The sequence below is a fragment of the Microchirus variegatus genome (genome assembly GCF_963457635.1).
Source record: "Microchirus variegatus genome assembly, chromosome: 23".
Taxonomy (NCBI): domain Eukaryota; kingdom Metazoa; phylum Chordata; class Actinopteri; order Pleuronectiformes; family Soleidae; genus Microchirus; species Microchirus variegatus.
Genome location: NC_139824.1, coordinates 6,035,010 through 6,057,546, shown reverse-complemented (window position 1 = coordinate 6,057,546; position 22,537 = coordinate 6,035,010). Strand labels below are relative to the sequence as shown.

Here is a 22,537-nt window from a genome sequence, read left to right as displayed (position 1 = left end):
AGTTTACAATTTAAATCTTAATCATAAGTGTAAAATCAATCTTAACTAAAAAAAAACAAAGTCCACCAATGGTGCATGTGGCAGACTGGCTGCGAGTTCCAGACCTTTGATGTAGATGTTTACATTTAGTAATTTGCACCAGCCACATATGTCACAAATGAACGTCGAAGTTGTTTGAAATTTGAGATGATGTATGCATCTGTGAAGTCTGACAGGTTGAGCTATTTTTAAATTAAATCAAACTGGAGCTGCAAGTAACTTGCATTAGTACAGTTTAGCATGTCATTATAGCTGAATCCGTCAATTATTTCCCTGATTAATCGAGTATTTTAATTTGGTCCATAAAATGTCAGACAATTTAGAAAAATGTCGATTGTGTTTCCCAAACCTCAAAATGATGATATGCTGGAATGTCCAGCATTTGTCCATAAGGAAAACTTGTTTTATTTTATTTTTTAAAGCATAATAATTGATTATCAAAATAAACGATCACTGTAGTAATGATTAATAATCGATTTATCTAAATCAAACTTCTCTCACTTCACCCTTATGAAGAAGCAGAAACGATTAAAACCAGCAGGGGGCGGTAGCGTAGAATGCGGTCGAGGGGAAGCCTTTTGTGACTCAGGCGTAATAATTAATTGACGATGTATCGATCGGAGTGCGCCATCATACCATGATCCTAACAAAGATATATACCGCTTTTTTCCCAAGAAATATATAATACAGTAATACGTCGTGTCATTTTCATTAGAAAAAACCCCAGTTATTATTCCCTGTGGGGCCAAACGGGGCACTTTATAATTATTATCAATTTTCTACTATTTAGGTCTATTTAGGTCTTGCTGCGTTTGTCATCATCGTGCGCAGTCCGAGTGCAGCATGTTAAACGCACACTTGACTGCTGTTTGCTTATAATTGACAATGAATACCTTTATTTTGCGTGTGTTTTGATTAATTGTGAGTTTTGTGAGTGTTTAGACATGTTTACATCCGTCGCCGGTTCGTGTGTGCGACACGGGAGGAGGTTGTCGCTCCCTGTTGTCAAGTTGTCGTTGTACCCGGCGACTGTAAGCTCGCACACAGGCCTGAACGTGAGGGAGCTTCAGCATGGATCTCAACAGCGGTCACACAGGCTCCTCGCGTCGGCTCTCTGGTGGTTGTCGGAAGGGGCAGCGGCCAGGTGTGTGTCCCTGTCCGCCGCCTCGCAGCGGGAGAGGGACCCTCGGTGCACTTCAACCTCAGACCCAGAGGACACGGCGAGATTCGGATCTCTGTCCAGCGACATGTCCTCCAGGAGGTCGTACAGAAAAAGCAGCCCAGACATCCAGGATATACGACACCGAGATGGAGAAGAGGAGCAGGAGGAGGAGGAAGAGAAGTCGTGGAGAGCTCCGATGAGGAGAAACACGTCGTACTGGTACTTCTTACAGTGCAAGAAGCTGATCAGAGACAACAAGGTCAGTCTGAGGGGACACGGATGAGTCGATACGATACTCCGTATCGGTCCGATAATGGTCAAAACCAATGAATCTGACATACAAATGTAAAATCCAACAATCCTAAAATCTCATGTATCGCATGCTTCACTATAAACAAGGATGATGATAATAAATCAGCAACAGCATTTTAGCTGAGTGCTCTGTGCTGTTTATTTATTTTTCTAATGGGAGAAGAATATTTAATTTACATAATTTAAGAATTATGTCCCTGTCAACAGCTCCATAGTTTAAAATGTTGTAAATTACTATCGGACTGATATCGGTATCAGTAGATACTTTAGTTTATGATATGAAAAAGTGGTATTGGGCCATCCATAGTTTTAAGACATATTTCACAATAGCCCTTCTAATTGTGAAGTAACGCCGGTTTGATCCCAGATCTATTTAAATTGAAGAGACTCTTTTAAGACTGTAGAGAAAACCTCAGAAGATTTTTGCCACTTTATTTAGCAATTGGTTCAGGGAAGAGATTATTAACATTGACATGTGTTTCACAGCAGCATGTAGCAAGGGTCTGGTTTAAAAATCAACTTGGAGCTCACTTGTTAGTCCCAGCAAAAGGGACATTTTGCCAAAATGTGTACTTGAAATATGTCTTAAGATGATGAGCAATTGCTATGAATATGAAAAAAAAACTTGACAACAGACTTTTTGTGTTTGTAAATGTGATTTTTTTGTTTGTTTCCTCACAGCTGCAGGAGGCTTTGGATTTGTTCAGCAGAGACATGCTGCATGTAGAGAGGCTCCAGCCAGAGGAATATAACTACACTATCCTTATAGGAGGCTGTGGACGAGCTGGACAGACGAAAAAGGCCTTCAGACTCTATAATGATGTAGGGATATTTCATATATTGCGGTTACACTTAAAACTGATGAAAAGCTGCTTAAAAGCCATTTTAAGTCATTTTATTTTTGTCAGCATATTTCAGTTTTTGGTCATAGATTTAGCTTTTAAGAAATGATTTCCATACAATTCTTGCTTGTGTGTGTTTTCCAGATGAAAAAGCGAGGTCTCAATGCTGTCGATGCGACTTATACCGCACTGTTCAATGCCTGTGCCGAGTCTCCCTCGAAACAAGCCGGTCTTCAGCAAGCTTTGAAGTTAGAGCAGGAACTGCGCCGCAAAAACTATCAACTCAGTACCATCACATACCACGCTCTTCTCAAGACGCACGCCGTCACCAACCACCTTCAGGCCTGTATTCACATACTGAGGGTATGAAACCTGCATCATGTACAGACGGAGATCAGTCCATCAGGTGATCATGTGAGATTTCTGTTTATATTATGTGTTTGTGCATGTTCGTAGGAGATGATGCAGAATGGACATGTTGTAACTCAGGAGACTTTCCACTACCTGCTGATGGGCTGCTTTACGGACAAAGATGCAGGATTTAGACTTGCTCTACAGGTACACATGTTTACACAAACCTACAAAAATGTGTGTCAGGTTTTCTGGAACTGGTGGAGGAGAGGGGACACTACAGAGCTGAGGGTAATCTATGACTAATGTCATGCTTAGCTATATAAAAAGCATATTTCAATCTTTAACCAACGTAAAATTCATATCATTATCAGCATGCGTACTTGAGTGAGTGATGGATACAAAGGGTTTTTAACACCCAGTCTGCTGTAGACCCCTGTTTTACACAACAACAATAAAATACTGTAAATAACTTTTTAAAAAACCTATACAAACTTCGTAAAAATATACATGCACTGTAAATAACTCAGGAAATTCCTCATCAGCACCTTTGAAGCACTGCTTCTACTAGTTAGCGTTAGCATCAGCTAGCATTCTGACACTAATGTTAGCTGCTGTTCGTAAGGGGGGGTTCCCTACTGAGATGTCGTTGCACATCAACCATTGTTGTTTAAGGGGGACGGGGATGCATTTAGGCAACAGCCATCAGGCTCCGAGTGTCGGGGGCCCCAAGCAGTTGCCTGCCTTGCCTGTTCATAAACTGCACGTCTACCCGTAGCGCAATGAAAGTGCGTTAAAAAAAATTAACGCGTTAATTCCACAAATCAATCATCCTGCGTTAACGCGTTAATGTTGACAGCCCTAAAAAAAAACATTAAGTTTGACGACTCCAGGAAAAGTACAATGCAGTAGACTTGCTTCCTACTGGTTTTTGAGGTCTGGTTTGGCTCAGCCTTAGGCCTAGTACCAGTTGTGAGAGAACATTCTAATCTTCAGCCATCTTTAAGTTGAAATACTCTGAAATAAGGCCTACTAACTATATGTATCAGATCTGGCACGCTGTTCACCAGAAGCTGCGATGACGACTTAATGTTCAGATGTCGGGCATTGTCTCAGTTCTCATGGGATCTGAGCTGTTGTTCCGTCATCTCACCTGATAACATCGGTTCTCGGTCCTGTGGGTTGGGAAAGTTGACAATCATGTATAGCTCACATAATTTATTAAGACTTCATTTTTTTCTATTATTGGTGATTATTAGGCCCACGAAATGTCCTTGAGAGGTCTAAAAAACCAAAAAACAAACTTATTTCCCCAAAGCAAATATGAATGGTCTTAAATTTGCTTGTAAGATATCACAAAGGGATATTAATTAATTGGTACTTACACAGTACATTTGTCTCTTACCTCCATGTTTGATGTCTGTCAACAAAAACTGTGAAGGTGAAGGTTTCGGTAGATACCACCTTGTACCGATATCTAGTTTTAAAATGTTTGCTCAGATGTCTTTGTTTTTTCAGATATGGCGCCAGATGCTGATGTCTGGGATTCGTCCAGACTCGCAGAACTATAACCTCCTCTTAAGAACGGCAAGGGATTGTGGGATTGGTGATGCTACCATGGCTTCTGATGTTCTGCTTAGTCCTGAGTGGGAGAGTCAGGAGGAAAAAAAACATGTCTCTGTCAGCAAGTCAAAGTCCAGACGTGAGGATGTAATAGATGTCGATCTTCTGGAGAGGCAGTTGTTTCTCCTGCCTGCTTCATGCAGAGATGATGTGGAGTCGGTCAGTAGGCAAAAATCCACCCAGCTGATTCCAGTCAAACAGAAAGAAAACCTCTCGCTGCCTGCTGACTCCATGAACTCCACTGCCCCTAATCTTCTGGACTCTTTTGAAGGGACAAAGGGGGCCGTGGTCTCCCTTGGCACAGTGGTTGGAGCATCTGATAGGCTTGCTCTGATCGGAGGACCCGCAGGATTTTTGGAGAAGATGGCAGCTAATGGACTCAGTCCAGACCTCAGAACTCTGACCATGTTGGCTGACGTGGTCAATCCAAGCTACGAATCTCTGCAGATGCTGCTGAGGGTCGCTAAGCAGCATCGAGTGAAGCTGGATGTCGCATTTTTTAACTGTATGATTCGCAGAGCATCAAAAGCTGGTGACCTCCAGGCTGCAAAGGTATACACTCACATAAGTTAGTCTTGCTATAGTTGTGAGGACACCTATACATTCCCTAGCCCTATACCCAAACAACAAATATGACATATAAGTGGAGCCAACCCCTACAGACACTTAATCTGAAAAGTCTTAAAGGTCCAGTGTGGGATATTTTGAGGGGTTTATGAAATTGAATATACTTCCCATGAATTTCCCAACTGTGTGACTTGTCTTATCTTATCAATATGTTAGTATTAGGGCTGTCACAAAATCTAGTTCGAATGAACATTGTGCGACAGGTTATTCCTTTAAAGATCTTCAGCTATTCACATAGTGTTATTATTATTATTATTATTATGAACACTTGCTGTTAGTCACATGACACTGATCACTCGCTGTGCTGCCCATCTGTGATGACTCTTCTGCTGCTTTGCTTGGGTGGCGCTAACAGCTAAGCTAACAAGTGAGTCCATAGATTTGACCCTTGCTGATCTATGGTGAAGAACCGGAATTACTTCCACCCACTGATTTTCAGATATTTTGGTGTTATGATTGTCCCCTCTGGGATGGATATGTAAAGTTTGCTTCTGTCCTCCATGTCCACATCAAACCTTTTGGCTAAGAAGTGAAGTTAACCCTGGTTCTGAGAAAAACATATCAACCACGACGTTGTTACTTCTGACAATCTGACCCTGTGAGGCTGTGACAGTGATAATTCTTGAACTGTGTGTGAAAAAGCAGATTTTAAATTCCTTCTCCTCTTTCCAGAGTGTGTTGAGGGTGATGCAACAGCGCGACGTACGCATGGATGTTAAGACATTTGGTTGCCTGGCTTTAGGCTGTGAGAGGGAGAAGGACGGTCTTCAGCTGCTCAAGGACATGGAGGTGACAAAAGACAACTGATATCACTGATACATGCGTTTGATGTTTATTTATTTAAACATTGAGAAAATGCTGTATTTGATGTGCAGTTATAGATGATAATACTACAGTAATGTAGTAACACACTGTCATCAAACCTGGCTCTATGTTTTCTTCTACAGGAGGCAGGACTTAGACCTAACGTCCAGGTTTTCTCTGCTTTAATTGGCCGAGCAACACGCAGACTGGATTACGTCTACCTTAAAACAATTCTCAAAAGTATGAGCAACATGGAGGTGTGGCCTAACAAGGTCATCATCAAGCAGCTGGAGTTTGCTGCTCAGTATCCTCCCAACTATGACCAGGTGAGCATATGTAGCACACTCCTTACTGAGTGTGAGAACAGATGTCTGCAAGGATGCATTAATGGATCAGATGATTGTGAGTGTTCTCTCAGGAGGATGGTTTAGTTTATATTGTGTCCTCCATTGTCACTTCAGAATAACATCACTGTTGTCTTCTGAGGGTGCATACAAATGCTGCTCTCACAGCACCCTCTGCTGGACAACTTTTTAATTGATTTAAAATGTCTGCTGGTTTGAATTTTCACCAACATCTGTACTGTAGAGTTGCACTGTGTCCATATTAAATAAAAAGTGCATTCATGTAATTACCTAGAGCTTAATTTTATGAATATTTTTAATTGATGCACCAGGTTAGACAAATACAAAGTTTGTATAATTTGCTGCACTAACTGTGAAAATCTCCTTTTAATCAAGCAACACTGGTATAGAAACTAAAATATCTAAATGAATTAATATTGAATCAAATCCATAGCTTTTGAATCAGAATCGAATCAGGAAATCAGCAGTGATACCCAGCCTGATATGTGTAGTCATTCATCTCAAATAAGGTCATATTTATTGGCCTTGGATGAAATGATTGTTTCTGGTGACTAAAGTTTAAACGCATTATTGTACATACACCTATTGCTTTATAAAGGATTTTGTCATTAGTGTTTTGGGCCTTTGCTTTGTTTTTCTGCTGCAGCAGTTGTCAGTGGAACAGTTCTGGACCAGTAATCCCTGTGTATATTCACTGCTCAGCACCAAACATTAGTCAGACACATATTGCAACTAGCCGGTGGATATATTTGAGCGTTAAACTGTTTAAGAGCTTGGTGTACAAGGAGGCAAGGAAACTCTAAAACAATTGTTAAGACGTCACAGAAGGTAAATGTTGCATTTCCTAGTCCTGGGGAAAAAACAGTTATGCAGCTTCACAAAAACAAAAAAGTAAGTTATTGTGATGTAAAGTAAAAGCCAGAACAGTTTTTAGGGTTAATTCATTTGAAGCCATATTTAAATATAAGGGTGATTCATATTGTACATGTATTTTCTCTTTCTTCTCTCAATTTCAGTACAAGTCCAGAAACAACTACTTGGTGCACATTGATGGTTTCCGTGGTTTCTACCAGCAGTGGCTCAGATTCATGCCTGCTCAGGATGCTGATGATGAAAATGCGGAGCTGCAAACTGAAACAGATGCTGCACAGCTGAATACAGAAGCTGACAATGGGCTGACGGAGGCTCAGAGGAACCAGAGAGCAGCAGCAAAGAGATATCATTCTCGTAAACAGGAGAAAACAAGCAGTGCTGCTCTGTAATAGAATCTATCTGAATTCCCTCCCTGGTCCTCTGTTTGCATCCAGCTCTGCCTATAGGACTTTGTGTCAAAGAAGAACCTCCAATCTGAAAATCACAAAGATTGTTTATATTGCAATAAATGTAAAGTTTTTGTTTCATGTTTGTGTCTTCTTAAATCTCATTTTGGTTGTCAAGATTGACTATCGGGAATTGAAATTGTCATAATTAATGCCTGCTAAATTACTTCATTACATCCAACAAGGAGGTTGTATTTTTAGACATGTCAATCTCTGCCAGTGATGCATGGATTTGTATTAACCTTTCTGAGGATGTAGATTATGGCCCAAGTAAGTAGCTATTACATTTTGGTGGCTATAAATGTGAATATTGTGAGTCACACATGTAATTGTTTAAATAAAACATTTAGATGTAATTATTTATTGATCCTTCAGTAAGAAATTAAGCTTCAACGCTATCATGAAGATGCCATATGTAGTAGTTGCAAAAGGGAAATAAGCATAAATGTACGTGTGTGTACATTGGTAGTGGTAAACGCACTGCAAATCATATATAATGTAGTAAAATGTGTTTACGTACCTGTAACTCCAGTTCAGTCCTGTAGAGGGCATCAATACACTCCGGTTTTGAGTTTCAGTCGCCAATAAAGACACCGAAGAAGAAGCTCGTCACATCCGTTGCATGCAGATTCGAGATCCCCGGCGCGAAAAAGTATCACTTATTTTGATAATACAACAGTAAAGGTAAGCGTTCTTTCTCTCCCACTAAACAAACGTAAACACAAAATGTATTTAAACAGCGTTACGATACCAGGCCTGATAGTAAATACACGAACGAGAAGACGTATCCTGCTGACAAGCCATTTTTAAAGAAGCATGCTAATTGGGTTTCCCTGCCTTGTCGGAAGCTAATGGCTAGCTTCCTAAAAGAAAACAAAAAAAAATCTTGTTTGGTTACAGTCGTTAAGGAAACCTCGTCTACATGTTGTATATTCTTTGACAGTTGAACCCCTTAATCATTCCTAAAACTGTAGATTTTGCAGCAGTAACCAACAAGAAAACTAGAAACTATAAGATAAACTCAAACAGGCTGTAAACCGAGAGGTCCAATGCTGCCCTCCACAGTTCAAAGTTCACAATATCTTTTGTATGTGGAAAAAAACCCCCAAATCATTTGCCACAAAAGCAGAGAGCCAAGCCTGTCAGCTTTACAAACGAGCAAAACATTGAGGATTTGATGTGCTTCTCATTCAGAGATTAGACTGGTATTATAAACAGACACGTTTGGAGATAAATTGTGTATATCACTTATCTGTGTGTTTTTCCCAATATTTTGCTAGTCAATTCCAGTAGTAAATGGGGGACAATGGAGAAATAATCATCCTGAGTGATGATGATGATGACCATGACATATCAAACAGTGACACTTCAGTTCTCATTGTGGAGATGGAGGAAGTGAAGATGAAGAGTGGTAACTGCTGCATTTACTTAATTGACCTGCTTTGTGAGGTTAGATTGGAGGTTCTAAATGTTCAACAGCTGCTCCATCTCCTCTTGTGTTTCAGATGATGTGTTATCCCAAAGTTCTCTAGATGAAGACCTGGTCGTTACCTTCTCCCGTCGCGCTGAGGTGCTGCCTCACGCACGCTATGACTGTTCCATACATCCTTTCACGTGAGTAAATTGCCGCACACACTTTGACAAATACTACCATGACTGCACACCAATTCTCTTCTGTCCTGCTCAGGGCGACAGATTGTGCGGTTGGTGCTCCTGTGGCCAGTAACCAGCTCATTTGTGATCAGTGCTTCTGCTACATCTGTGATAAGTTGGCGTCAGAGGTATGCGTTAATGTAGTGTTTAAAGGTGCTTTATATGTCACTGCAGGTACAGACGGACATCATTTTTTTACTTGACCTCACAATTATTAATTGTTTATTTGCACTGCCACCATTAGGTCCCCACAGAACTTAACATTTGTTTTTACAGTTTTCTCATGTTCTCATTACTTTTGTGTGCATGTGTTCTTTTTAGTGTCTTATGTGGAGTCACAGTGGTGTGTGTCACTGTAACAGCCACAAGAGGAGCGATTTCTGGAACAACCAGAGAAGCTGCTCATTGCTGGGAGGATTGAAGAGTTTTAACCTCACTCTCTCTGAAATAGATGCCCATCTCCGACATGCAGGCAAGACTGGCACTCACAGGAGGCAAAAGACTGGACCATTTGTTAAACTGTGATGACATTTGTTTAAATGCCATTGCATTTGTCTTTGTCTTGTTCAGAGATGCTGCTGCAGAATTTCAAACAAGAGCTTTCTGCAAAGTTCTCAACCTTCCTGAGAGGAAAGACGTTAGAAGAATATGGTCTGAACCTACCAAACGAGAAGTGCCTCATATTTGAGTGAGTTCCACAGCAAAGCTGTTCTGAGACAAAAAAAAGAAATGTATCCACTCTGAAATGCAGTAGCGTACCGTGAGGTTTCAGTCAGGGCCTTCAGTTAAAAAAAAACAAAAACGCATACAAAATACACTATCATGCACTAACACCAACGGGACAGTTGATCTGCAACATCCATAGCGCACACGCACGTCACTGTGCATTATACACATATTCTGTTATGTCACTCAGCCCACCGCTGAAATTACAGTGAGGATATTATGGAAATTTGTGAAATTGAATTCTTAACACATGGATGTCATTAGGAGTCATCCTCATCTTTGCATAAATGTAACCAATAAGGATCATTATATGGATAAAAATCTGGGCATTCACATATTTTACTTACAGTACATTCAGAAACATTCCTCAAAATATAAAAAAACAAGTGTTGATGATGTCGGACAGTAATAGTGGTTGTTAAAGGTTGGCTCAGGTTTATCAAAAAAATCTGAATGGGGCTTAGGTCCCTCACTGTGGAGAAATGTCAGGTTTTTCTTCTCACTGACTTTTGCTTTAAAGGATCCTCCTCAGCATGTTTATATTTACATTTTTACTCCAGATTTCCCTCAAAGATTCCACCTTTTCTTTTTAAATGAGCTGACTAACCAAAATTATGTAAAAAAGTGATGGTAGTGAAATGTTAACATTTGTTTTATTTTTTTTAATTTTTTTTACAGTTACACAAATGTTTACGAGTTTGTGTCATTGTTTCTGAACAAAGCCGACAAACTGGGCGGCAGAGCGGCCGCCATCATGAGACTGGGATCTACTGAAGAATTTATCAGGCATTTTCAAGGCTCAGGGTAAACAGATCTGTGTAAAACAAAGAAATATCACTTTCCTTTTCAGGAATAATTCTGTATATTCATATTTCTTTTGTATTAATATGAATTTCTGTAGAGGTATCAACATACAGTCTCCCATGTCCAATGTTAATGAGGCAAAGGGGTCTTTACTGCTGCGGTAAGTTAACGTTCTCTCGCAGAGAACTGTGTCTTTTGTCTGTGATTATTTCACCTGGATTATAATCTCCTTCTATTGTGAATTTGTTTGTTTTTCTCAGGGTTGTAGCATCAGTGCAAAGACAGATGGTAATGGCTGATTTCACTTCAGAGTTCATCCAAAAACTGCAAGACTTTTACAAGAGAATATTTTTCCCAGCTGAGCTGAGGAGCATGAAGACCTGGTATGTGTTGTTCAGATGTCATTGCGAGGACTGGGGTTATAAAAACCTTTGTGCGTGTTCTGTTTTGTACCCCAAGATTACAACTAGAAAGCTTCTTGTGTGTTGCAGCCTGTGTGTTCGTCCCTGGAATGATGTCCTGCTGGTGTCTGTGTTGAAGGGACAGAATGTGTCGGGGATCCGTAAAGACAAAGGCAAGAAGGACGTCCTCATTGAACAGGTGACGATAGTTCAACTGAGGACAGAGCTACTGCAGCGACAGCACAGGTACAAGGACACACATACACACACATAGAACTTAGTGAAGACATAAATCATTCTCTAGCCACTACCTTAACCATCATATCTAAATGCCAAACTCTTAACGTAAACACAGATTTAACTCAAACAGTCTTAATCTTCAAAAATCCCTTTTTGTGAGAACATGCCAAAAATGTCAAGTTTTATTCCTCACAAAAATAGACATACAGGTCTACACACACACAGACACACACAGACACACACAGACACACACAGACACACACAGACACACAGACACACACACACACACACACACACACACACACACACACACACACACACACACACACACACACACACACACACACACACACGTCTCTCATACCAAGCTTGGCTGTGTTTTGTTTGCAGGTACAGAGAGTTGTGTCGCTACCTACGAGTCGTCCAGACCGATGATTCCAAACTGTGAGTGTTTTATGACGCACAGATACTTAATTTCCCTCTGTTTCTGTGGAATTAATTGAAACAAGCCTAATTTGTCTTTGTCTAATGTCTTTGCAAAAAAAATATTTTCAATGAGCAAATGACACATTACGGGCCAATTTCAATTCCTATCGTAAAATAAAAATAAATGTTACGCAACAATGACGGTAATCCATAATATGGGCCTAAACTAAGATAATGCAATGGTTTTCATCATTTTTATATCTCTATTAACAAAGAAAATACTTAATTTGTATCACACTCGCTTCGCTGCTTTCGGCACCATCTTTCTTATGTGAAAACACGCAATGCATTCTGGGTAGCCCTTGCTCCCAAGGGTGGTCTCTGAATATCTCAATATTGAGGGCGATACAGCCCTTAAACTTGCCCCTGAACTTAATTTTTCTGAGAATTCACTCAGTGTCATCATACGTCCCTTTAATAAAAGGGAGGGGGCGTAAGTTTAATTGAATTAATAGAATTGCACAGATAACTATTCAAATAAGTTATTTAAGAAAATTTAGCAACTAAACTCATGGTAATGCATTCAAGTACTTTTGGTATTTGAACAATATTAAACCTGAACATTTCTGTTTACTGCAGCTCATTTTTCTGACCTTGAAGGTTTGTTTCAGTTATCTTTTTATTTATTAAGACATTTTCCATCTTCTTCAAGTTTGAATATTTTATTTTCGAAACCAAATATCTGTTGCTCAAACACATTTTAGGATGTAATGACTACTATTGACGGACATTACTAGAATACTACAATCTCAAGTTTGTGTGAGAATAGCAAAACATATGATTGTGAGAATATCGTATTTTGGTGTCTCTTTCCCGCCCCTAAATTTGTAGTCATAGCCATAATCTGCATATTTTCAGATCACATGAGCAGACACTGTTGCTATTGATGAAATAAAATTGTTTTTCTGGGCTTCGGGAAGTTATGAGAAATAATTTAAATCAAGAAAATTATCATTTTCAATAATGGTATAGATTGATAGTAGACAGTAAGTCGGTATAATGAAGCTTCAAAATTTGTGAATATAAAATCTCATGGACAGTTTTATTTGTACACGATTGGTAACTTTGTGTTGTTGATTGTGCACCCACTAGCTTCCAGCCAATTCAAGACCTCATCCCTTTCTTCACATGCATGGATGGAAATTTGATGTTGGCTTGCAACAGTTTGTTCCCTTCAGTCAATGCCCCGGCCTCCCGTTTCTCTCCACTCATCTTCCATTTTTATCTACGCATCTTTGAAACAGCGACGGCACCAAAGTTGATGGTCATTCAGCCAGCAGAGCTCTTCTCTTCTAATGCAACATGGGAGCCAATTAAAGGTCAGACAAATGTGATTATACATGTACAAACACACATTTATTTAATGTATGTGTGTGTGTGTATATGTATATGTATATGTATGTGTGTATGTATATGTATATATATATATATAAAAACATATGTGTACATATATATGTATATGTCAATATATATATATATATATATATGTGTGTGTGTGTGTGTGTGTGTAATGAATAATAATAATATGTCTATATATATATATATATATATATATATATATATATATATATATATATATATATATATATATATATACATACATACATACATAATATCGTATTATATAATAAGCCTTTTTTAATCAAGAAGGTGAGAAAAACAAACCCAGAATGTTGTCTTACTCTGTAGATGTTCTTCCACTGAAGCGTGCTGAACTGGTGAGGTTTGCTCTCAGGGTTCAGACTTGCTGCCCTTCAGTCTTCACTGATGTAAGTCTTTAACAATCTTCGTTTTGCATTCAGAAAAAAATCTCATTGTGCCTTTTGATGCAAACCCTGTCAGAAAAATTGCTATTTGCACAAATTGTTTAGCCCTATTTTGAAGCACTTTTCTTTTATTATCCCAAATGTACAAATGCCACTCCTATATAAAAATCAAATGGAAGATGGAATAAAAATCTCAACTATAAGGAGATAGAAGGAGCGCATGCTACGCTTGATCAGAGCATTTTAAAAATGTACTATGAAAAAAAAAAAATGGCCATGGACAGATTAAAAAGGGCAATGATCAAAACAAAATATTTACATCTTCAAAAGCTGTTGTAAATGCAAATAGGATGAATAAATATGTAACATTATTGCACTTATGGGGAATGTTTAAAAGTTTGTATTTTCAGTAATTGTCCAAACATCTGATTTTATTTCTTGATCTAGTCTCTGTGTTGGACCAGTTTACTCAAAATTGTCAACGCACCTTGTGGTTCAGCTTTGTCGACTTCTCTGCCAGCACCACCCCCACAGTTTCTACTTGTATGTGTTTCCACTTTATTCACAATTCATTTCTTTTTAATCTAATTACTTTCATTAATTCCATTTAGTAACATACAAAGGGATTATTGTCACTTTTCTTTCCTCTGTGTCTGGACACCAGGAAGCAAAAGACGTTACGAATTCAATACTGCTCACGCAGCATGGCACACACGTACAGATCCCACGGCTCTTTCAGGAGGTAAGCAAGTGCACACGTGAGCATTTAAATGGGTTGTAATGAACGGTTAATAACTGTGTGATGTATCTTTCATAGGTGTACCCAGACCAGGCCTTGTTACTGTTGGTAACGAGGGCTTTAGCTTTGAGAATCAGCCATGCTCCTCTGACTCCAGCTCTACCTGTTCTAGGCACTTTTAAGGTATTGTACATTTCACATCCACTGTCACATTCTGTTTGTGGACCTGAAAGTTCTGCTTCAAGTTATTCTTTGGACACCATATGTGGATGAAAGTGTGAAATCGAACAAGAAACATGGGGTCGATCTCACTGAAAGAGTGAAGACCATCAGGTCAATGAGTGTGACACCATTTGTCGGTCACACTAGCCATGCCCTTAAGCCTTCCCACTTTATCATCTATTTTACCCTAAATGGGACCCCAGTAAACAAAATGGACATAATGCTGTATCAGAGAAGACCTGCGACTTGTGATTGAAACCATAAACTCTACAGGAAAATGTTTACAAACATCAGATAGTGAAAAACATGGCTCATTTTTCTCATGAGCTTGCATACAAATGGTGATTCAAGAGAATAAAGGTTTAAGGCTCTTCCACATTGGTTTCACTTTCAGATCCCAGAGACCACATCCGTTTTAGTTTTTTTTTGCCAGTCCAAACATTTTCCTGACTTTAAGTGTGACTTGTTGTTCCTCACTTTGCAAGTGTGAAGGAGCTTGGTGTGAACAGCATAGTTTTGAACTCTGCAGAATCTATGTGCTTTTTCTACTAAACGTGTGTTTTACTCTTGTTTTTCTAAACCAAACATATTAACAAGTTCTAAGAAAAAAAAATACTATATTAATGTGGACCTAGACCGGAAGTTCCAATTACAGCTGTTTTTTAGTGTGTATCTGCATCATTACCTTGTTTATGAAGCCCTGAAGTTTCGAAACAACGAGCGACAGTGTCTTCTGACTCTGGGTCTGACTCCGGGTCAAAGTCATAAAAGGGACTGCGGCCGGGAGTCGTGACAAAGGTATTTTTTAAACATTGTTAAAACAATGCTTTGATAATGAGTAGCAGTGCATCCACCGTTCCAGAGGGGGGAGCTGCAATTCTGAGAGCTGGTGTGCTGATTATGTCACTTCCAGGTAATGGCCAATCACAACACACTCTGTCTTCTGGGTGTGAGATTTAGTTCTGAAATATCGCGGCTGAGTACAGCGTCAGAAAAGATAGCTTCCTATCGGCTCGTTTACAGCAACTAGAAGGTTTTTGACCATAAAAACAAGTTAATGTATGTAAGTAGACCTACATAACTTACATATATGTATAACTAACATATATGTGCAACAGGACCACTCTGTGAGCCTTGCTTGTTTATTTATTTTAAATACATTTTTTTATACACCACGTATTTTTCTAAACCGAGGAACAAGGTCGCTGCGCCCCCATGTATTTGGCAGGGAACAAATAAGTATTTTCATATACACCTGTGGATGACACAACTGTTACCTTGTGGTATGAGCAACCATTTGTCTTCATGATTGTGTGAAAATGCAAGGGAAATGAACCTAAAATGATAACGAAATGTTGTTAATGATGCACTTTTTTTGTTTCAGGAGAATGTGTGGGCTCTGTGGTGGCTGTGGGACAGTTTGTCCTTCAACAAAGAGAGACTCAATGCCTTCTTAGAGGAGGTCACACAGGAGACGGAGAACACTGCAGGTGTGTGGACATCTCTACATGATGAGTACAACCTCAACATTCATCATCAATTATAAATCGAAATTGGTCATATTTTAAATTCTATTCTTTCAAAATTATTCCAGTCCAGGCCTTTCTACTTAGAAAAAGCGTCTTCTACACAAAGATTGAGACCACTGAGAGAAAACAATGAAAAGTGCGCTCTGCTCTTAAGAGTCTGTCAACACGTTTAACTAAGATCTAAGACTGGATCCCCTGCACTTTATCCCGACTGTACTTGATCCTCGTCATGAAGATCATTATTTTTATGTAGGGATAAAGCTGCGTGCAGAGAAAAGTCTGCGTTGGGTACGTAGAGCCGGCTTGGGGACGGAGAAGCACATGGCGCAGGAGAGGGAGTACAGCACAGCGCAGATGAGGGGGCACTACCGCTTTTTATTTTTGTTGATTTATTTTACTTTTAGATAATTTTTTTTTTTTTTTTTTTTTTAAACATTCACTGGCCGATTACTTAATTAAAGCTCATATAGAGTGCTCCTGTTGCACATACAGTTAGGTCCATAAATATTTGGACATCGACACAGTTCTCTTTATTTTGGCTCTATACACCACTACAATGGATTTGAAATGAAACGAACAAGATGTGCTTTAACTGTACACTTTCATCTTTAATTTGAGAGTATTTTCATCCAAATCAAGTGAACGATGTAGGTATTAGAATTTCTATATGTGCCTCCCACTTTTTAGGGGACCAAAAGTAATTGGACAATTGACTGAAAAGCTATTTCATGGATGGGTGTGGGCTTTTCCCTCGTTATGTCATCTTCAATTCAGCAGGTAAAAGTTCTGGAGTTGATTCCAGGAGTGACATTTGCATTTGGAATCTGTTGCTGTTAACTTTCTATATGAGATCCAAGGAGCCGTCACTGTCAGTGAAGCAAGCCATCATTAGGCTGAAAAATCAAAACAAACCCATCAGAGAAATAGCAAAAACATTAGGTGTGGCCAAATCAACTGTTTGGAACATTCTTAAAAAGAAAGAATGCACCGGTGAGCTCAGCAACACCAAAAGACGTGGAAGACCACAGAAAACCACTGTGGTGGACGACCGAAGAATTCTTTCCCTGGTGAAGAAAAAGCCCTTCACAACAGTTGGCCAGATCAAAAACACTCTCCAGGAGGTAGGTGTTTGTGTTTCAAAGTCAACATGCAAAAGAAGACTTCACCAGAGTGAATACAGAGGGTTCACCACAAGATGTAAACCATTGGTGAGCCCCAAAAACAGGAAGACAAGATTAGAATTTGCCAAACATCTAAAAAAGCTGTTACAATTCTGGAAGAACATCCTCTGGACAGATGAGACCAAGATCAACTTGTACCACAGTGATGGGAAGAGAAGAGTGTGGAGAAGGAAAGGAACTGCTCATGATCCACAACATATCACCTCATCAGTGAAGCATGGTGGTGGTAGTGTCATGGCGTGGGCATGTATGGCTGCTAATGGAACTGGTTCCCTTGTATTTATTGATGATGTAACTGCTGACAAAAGCAGCAGGATGAATTCTGAAGTGTTTCCAGCAATATTATCGGCTCATATTCAGCCAAATGCTTCAGAACTCATTGGACTGCGCTTCACAGTGCAGATGGACAATGACCCAAAGCATACTGCAAAAGCAACCAAAGAGTTTTTTAAGGCAAATATGGAATGTTATCAGTCAGTCCCCTGACCTGAATCTGATTGAGCATGCATTTCACTTGCTGGAGACCAAACTGAAGGAAAAATGCCCCAAGAACAAGCAGGAACTGAAGACCGTGCCAGTAGAGGCTTGACAGAGCATCACCAGGGATGAAACCCAGTGTCTGATGTCTGATGCCTATGCCTTCCAGACTTCAGGCTGTAATTGACTGCAAAGGATTTGTAACCAAGTATTAAACAATGAAAGGTTGATTTATGATTGTTTAGTTTGTCCAATTACTTTTGATCCCCTAAAAAGTGGGCGGCACATATAGAAAGGGTTGTAATGGGTCACCGTTCACTTGATTTGGATGTAAATGCCCTCAAATTAAAGTTAAAGCACATCTTGTTCTTTCCATTTCAAATCCATTGTAGTGGTGTATAGAGCCAAAATAAAGAGAACTGTGCCAATGTCCAAATATTTATGGACCTGTATATGTTAGTTATGGAGTTCTACTTGCATACATTAACTTGTTTTTATGGTCCAAAACCTCCTAGTTGCTGTAAACGAGCCGATAGAAATCTGTCTTTTCTGACGCTGTGCTCACCCGTGATATTTCAGACATAAATCTCACACCCAGAAGACAGAGTGTGTTGTGATTGGCCAGCCAGCGTAGAGCCTTCCCAACTGTCTTGTGTTTGGCCGATACCCTGAAGTGACATAATCAGCACACCCACTCTCAGAAGCGCAGCTCCCCCTCTGGAACGGTGGATGCACTGCTGCTCATTATCAAAACATTGTTTTAACAATGCAGCTTCGTCACGACTCCCAGCCGCAGTCCCTTTTATGACTTTGACCCGGAGTCAGACCCAGAGTCAGAAGACACTGTCGCTCGTGAAACACCTCCACAACGGACATTATTCTACTTCTGTGGTTCAATGTACGCAAACCGGATGTAGCTGGACTAGTGCCTTGAGCCGGAGGATCTGCAATTCAGGAGAACTGCTGTTTACGTAACCAGACCGTGTTTTTTCAGAGATCTCGCTGAGCCCGAGATTACAATAAAACACAGCGTTCTCAGCAGTGGCTGAACTGTTTGTTTCGAAACTTTAGGGCTTCGTAAACAAGGTAATGACGCAGATACACTAAAAAACAGCGTTAATTAGAACTTCCGGTCTAGGTCCGCTTTAAGATTTAAGTGAATACAATTGATATTATTTATTTTAATTGTGGGCTGCCTGAGAGGCCCTACCACCAGGCTTAGCAGGTTTTCTGGGGGAAACCCTATATTTGGAGTTTGCAGCGTTCTGGAAAGGTCATCTCAGTCCCCAGACCTGAATATTATTGAAAATTTGTGGGTGATTTGAAGCGCGCTGTCCATGCTCGGAAACCATCAAACCTGACTGAACTGGAGATGTTTTGTAAAGAAGAATGGTCCAAAATACCTTCAGCCAAAATCCAAACTCTAATTGGAATCTATAGGAAGCGTTTAGCGGCTGTTATTTCTGCAAAATGAGGATGCACAAAATTCTTCTCTTAATCTTTTCGCCGAAACTTATGCACATGCCTAATTTTGTTTAAATGATTCTTGCACACTTTCTGTTAATCATAAAAACTTTATTTCACTTCTCAAATATCACTGTGTTTGTCTCCTATATGATACATTTAACTGAAATTTCTTATCCAAACAACCAATGATTTTTAAAGGAAAATCATGAACATTTACAGGGGTGTCCAAACTTTTGCATACCACTGTGGGAGGCACATATAGAAAGTGTTGTAATTCCTACACTGTTCATTTGATTTGGATGTAAATACACTCAGATTAAAGCTGAAAGTGTGCAGTTAAACCACATCTTGTTCGTTTCATCTAAATCTATTGTAGAGGTGTATAGAGCCAAAAAGAGAATTTTGTCGATGTCCCAATATTTATGGACCCGATTGTGTGTGTGTGTGTATATAAGTATGTGTATATATACATTTATACATTGTGTATATGTATGTGTGTTTATATATTTATATTTGTGTATGTACGTATAAATGTGCGTATATGTGTGTATATATACGTGTATATATACGTGTATATACACACACACACAGTGTTTAACAAATGTATTAGACCACCACCCAATGTAAAGTTTATGCCACAACTGCTGTAAATTAACAGCATTGGTAACTATCAAAATGCTTCTTTATGTTTCTGTAATGGTTAATACACCAGTATATAGAAGCTCTTTAACCAGAATGATATTTTTAAAGCTAAAATATAATTATTATTGTCATCCATGAGAATTCATGAAATTTACAAAAAAAAAACAGAGAACCATGTGATTATTTCTTGATTAAGGTTTAAAGTTTTTGAAAGATTTTAAAAATATTTATGTTTTTATGACAGGTGGTCTAATAAATATGTTAAGCACTGTTTATTTTTCATTTTATTCTTCACACACGGGCGTTTCCTTCTCAGTCCTCATCCTCTGACCTACCATTACCAACCCATCACGTCACCTCATGTACGCGTGTGCGTGCGTCATGGGGTGAAGTTGCAAAAGACTCTTTTGTGTAAAACGGCTGCTTAACACATACGTCTTTTGTTTCTGTGTCTCAGATGGGGATAATTCATTAGTGTCTCTTCGTGCTCTCATGCCCACTCTGTCTTCTTCAACAGAGAACTGGGATCAGTGAGTTACATATTTATAACTCACTGCAAAAGCATGAAAAACGTTTTATTTTGAAATGGTAGTTTGAGGCTGTGGATCTGATCTATATGACCTTTTCTTTTTTCCATGTCCTCTCCTGATGTGGTGGTGATCAGCACCTACTGTAAGTTGCACTGTCACATGTGGTGTTCCTTCACACTGTGGATCCTGGTGGTTTTTAACCCTTCAGTGTGTTTTTCTCCTACAGGCAATCCAGCAGCTGTTAATCTCTATGTGCCCCAACTCAACGGCCACTCGCAATGTCAACTGTAAGTCCCACAACTCCAAAGACATGTCCCGTCATCTGTGTATGCTGTGTCTTTAGTTTGGATCATGAATAATTTATTTAAGTTCTTAAGAACAGGTGGTAAAAACTCATCAGTCAGGAAAGTGAACCTGTGGAATATTTATTCTGAAAATGGCAAACGGGCAGAACCAAAAACTTAATATTGCAAGATTAAATTAATCTTACAGACTACAGTTGTGTTCACGAATTCTTATTCAATTAACCTCTTCTTCACGGTTGCCCCCGGTACCGTCGCACGCAGCTACAAAAGCGTCATAAAACCATATCTAACTTTAATAAACACAGACCTGCTGCATACCCACAGAAAGGTCAGAAACTCAGCTAAAAGCTCATATAAACTATTCTTATGTTCACGAAACACAGTTAAAACACAGATGGACCAAACCAGCAGGAACGGAAAAAAAGCGGTACAGCGCACATATTGAAAAGGGGCACTGGACCCTCAGCGTGATTATGTGAACAAAAAAAACATGTGGTCTGCTGGACAGCGGAGAATCCACAGATTCCAGCGGTACCATTTTTATCACTCTACGACCAAGATTCACGGCTCCAGCCCCAAAATAAGAGCAAAACAACAACTGACTTTCAAGAAATACAACCAGAAATGTCTTACCTTTGCTGTTTATCAAAACAAGTTATCTCCACTGGAACAAAAGTGCTTATAATGAAGAACTACACTTCCCAGCATGCTTTGGGGACAAATCCCAGTCTGACATCGTCATTACATCGTTCTGATTAGAGAAGGGCGAATGTCTGCGCAAATGCGTCATACACATGTATGTCCTTTTGACTCGCCAATGAAGTGATTCACGCGCATTTGGAGACCGGAGCCCGATTCTATGAGTTTAGAAGTTTAAAACGAGCTGTCGATCACCCACATTGACCAAGGTAAGCCAGAGCTATGGCGCTGTGTAACTGAAACACCGAGTTGTCATTACGCTCCGCACAGGGAGCAATGATTTACAGCGAGTTTTCATACTTTTTTTTTTTTTCTTCTTTTTAGACCAATTAAAATTAAATGGGTTTTAATTATTTGGTACCTAAGAAATCTCAAATGGCACAGATGGTGCCAAGCTGTGCCAAAAGAGAGAATGCCTAGACATCTCTTTACTAAAACCTCTGTCATTTTCTGTCAGACTTTGCACAGCTCATGTCCACGTGTTACATGACCTCCATGCCTTTTTAAGCTCCTACTGCATATTTTAAAGGTGATATTTGCTTTAAAATGCAATATTTTTTTAGACAAGAAAAAAAAATCTTTCATTTATGCTGTGTTCCATGTGCATTTACTCACATTGGCATCTACAGTGAAACTTGTGAGATCTCACAAGTGTTATCTTTATTTTGATACCGAGATAATCCACATAAAGCTTGTAACTGCAGAGATTTACTCTCTTTAGTTTGGGCATGTCATTTTTCGAGCAGGGACTCAAAAAAGAGGGTCAGGGAAGAAGAGGTTAATTTATTATTAATCAATTACTAAATGAATCGTCAACTATTTTGATAATTGATTAATGGTTTATAAGCTGGTTAATAAGCCTTTTAATAAAAAATTACCATTTGTTTTGATGATTTGATTTTTAAGGCATTTTTTTTTTTTATGTTTGTTGCTGTTTTTGTATCTCCTGTTGAATATGACCTGGTGTTAAAAAGGTTTTATCCACTCAGAAACAGAACTTTCACTCAGTTGATCAACACTTTTACTCACATATTTTCATAAAGTAAAACATAAGGATGGACTGATACCACTTTTCTTCCTGTCTGACACTGATATGGATATTACACTCTGAAATGAATCCGATATTAATCGGTCTGCCGTTTTTACATCTTTTTAATTGCTCAAGTTTATTAACAAATCCACTTACAACCTAGTTATAACCACCTTTTTTAACCACATAGCACTCT

At 39.2% G+C, this 22,537-nt stretch overlaps 1 protein-coding gene across 1 annotated transcript; it reads left to right on the top strand.

Moving 5' to 3' along the window:
- Positions 1–907: 907 nt before the first annotated feature.
- On the top strand, positions 908–7,387 carry ptcd1 (pentatricopeptide repeat domain 1; the record flags this gene model as incomplete). The annotated part of the gene is made up of 8 exons (XM_083909323.1): positions 908–1,460; positions 2,195–2,335; positions 2,500–2,718; positions 2,812–2,913; positions 4,225–4,881; positions 5,629–5,745; positions 5,904–6,086; positions 7,142–7,387. Exons 1-8 carry the CDS (start codon positions 984–986, stop codon positions 7,385–7,387), a joined length of 2,142 nt encoding a protein of 713 aa, XP_083765449.1. The 5' UTR covers positions 908–983.
- Positions 7,388–22,537: the final 15,150 nt, after the last annotated feature.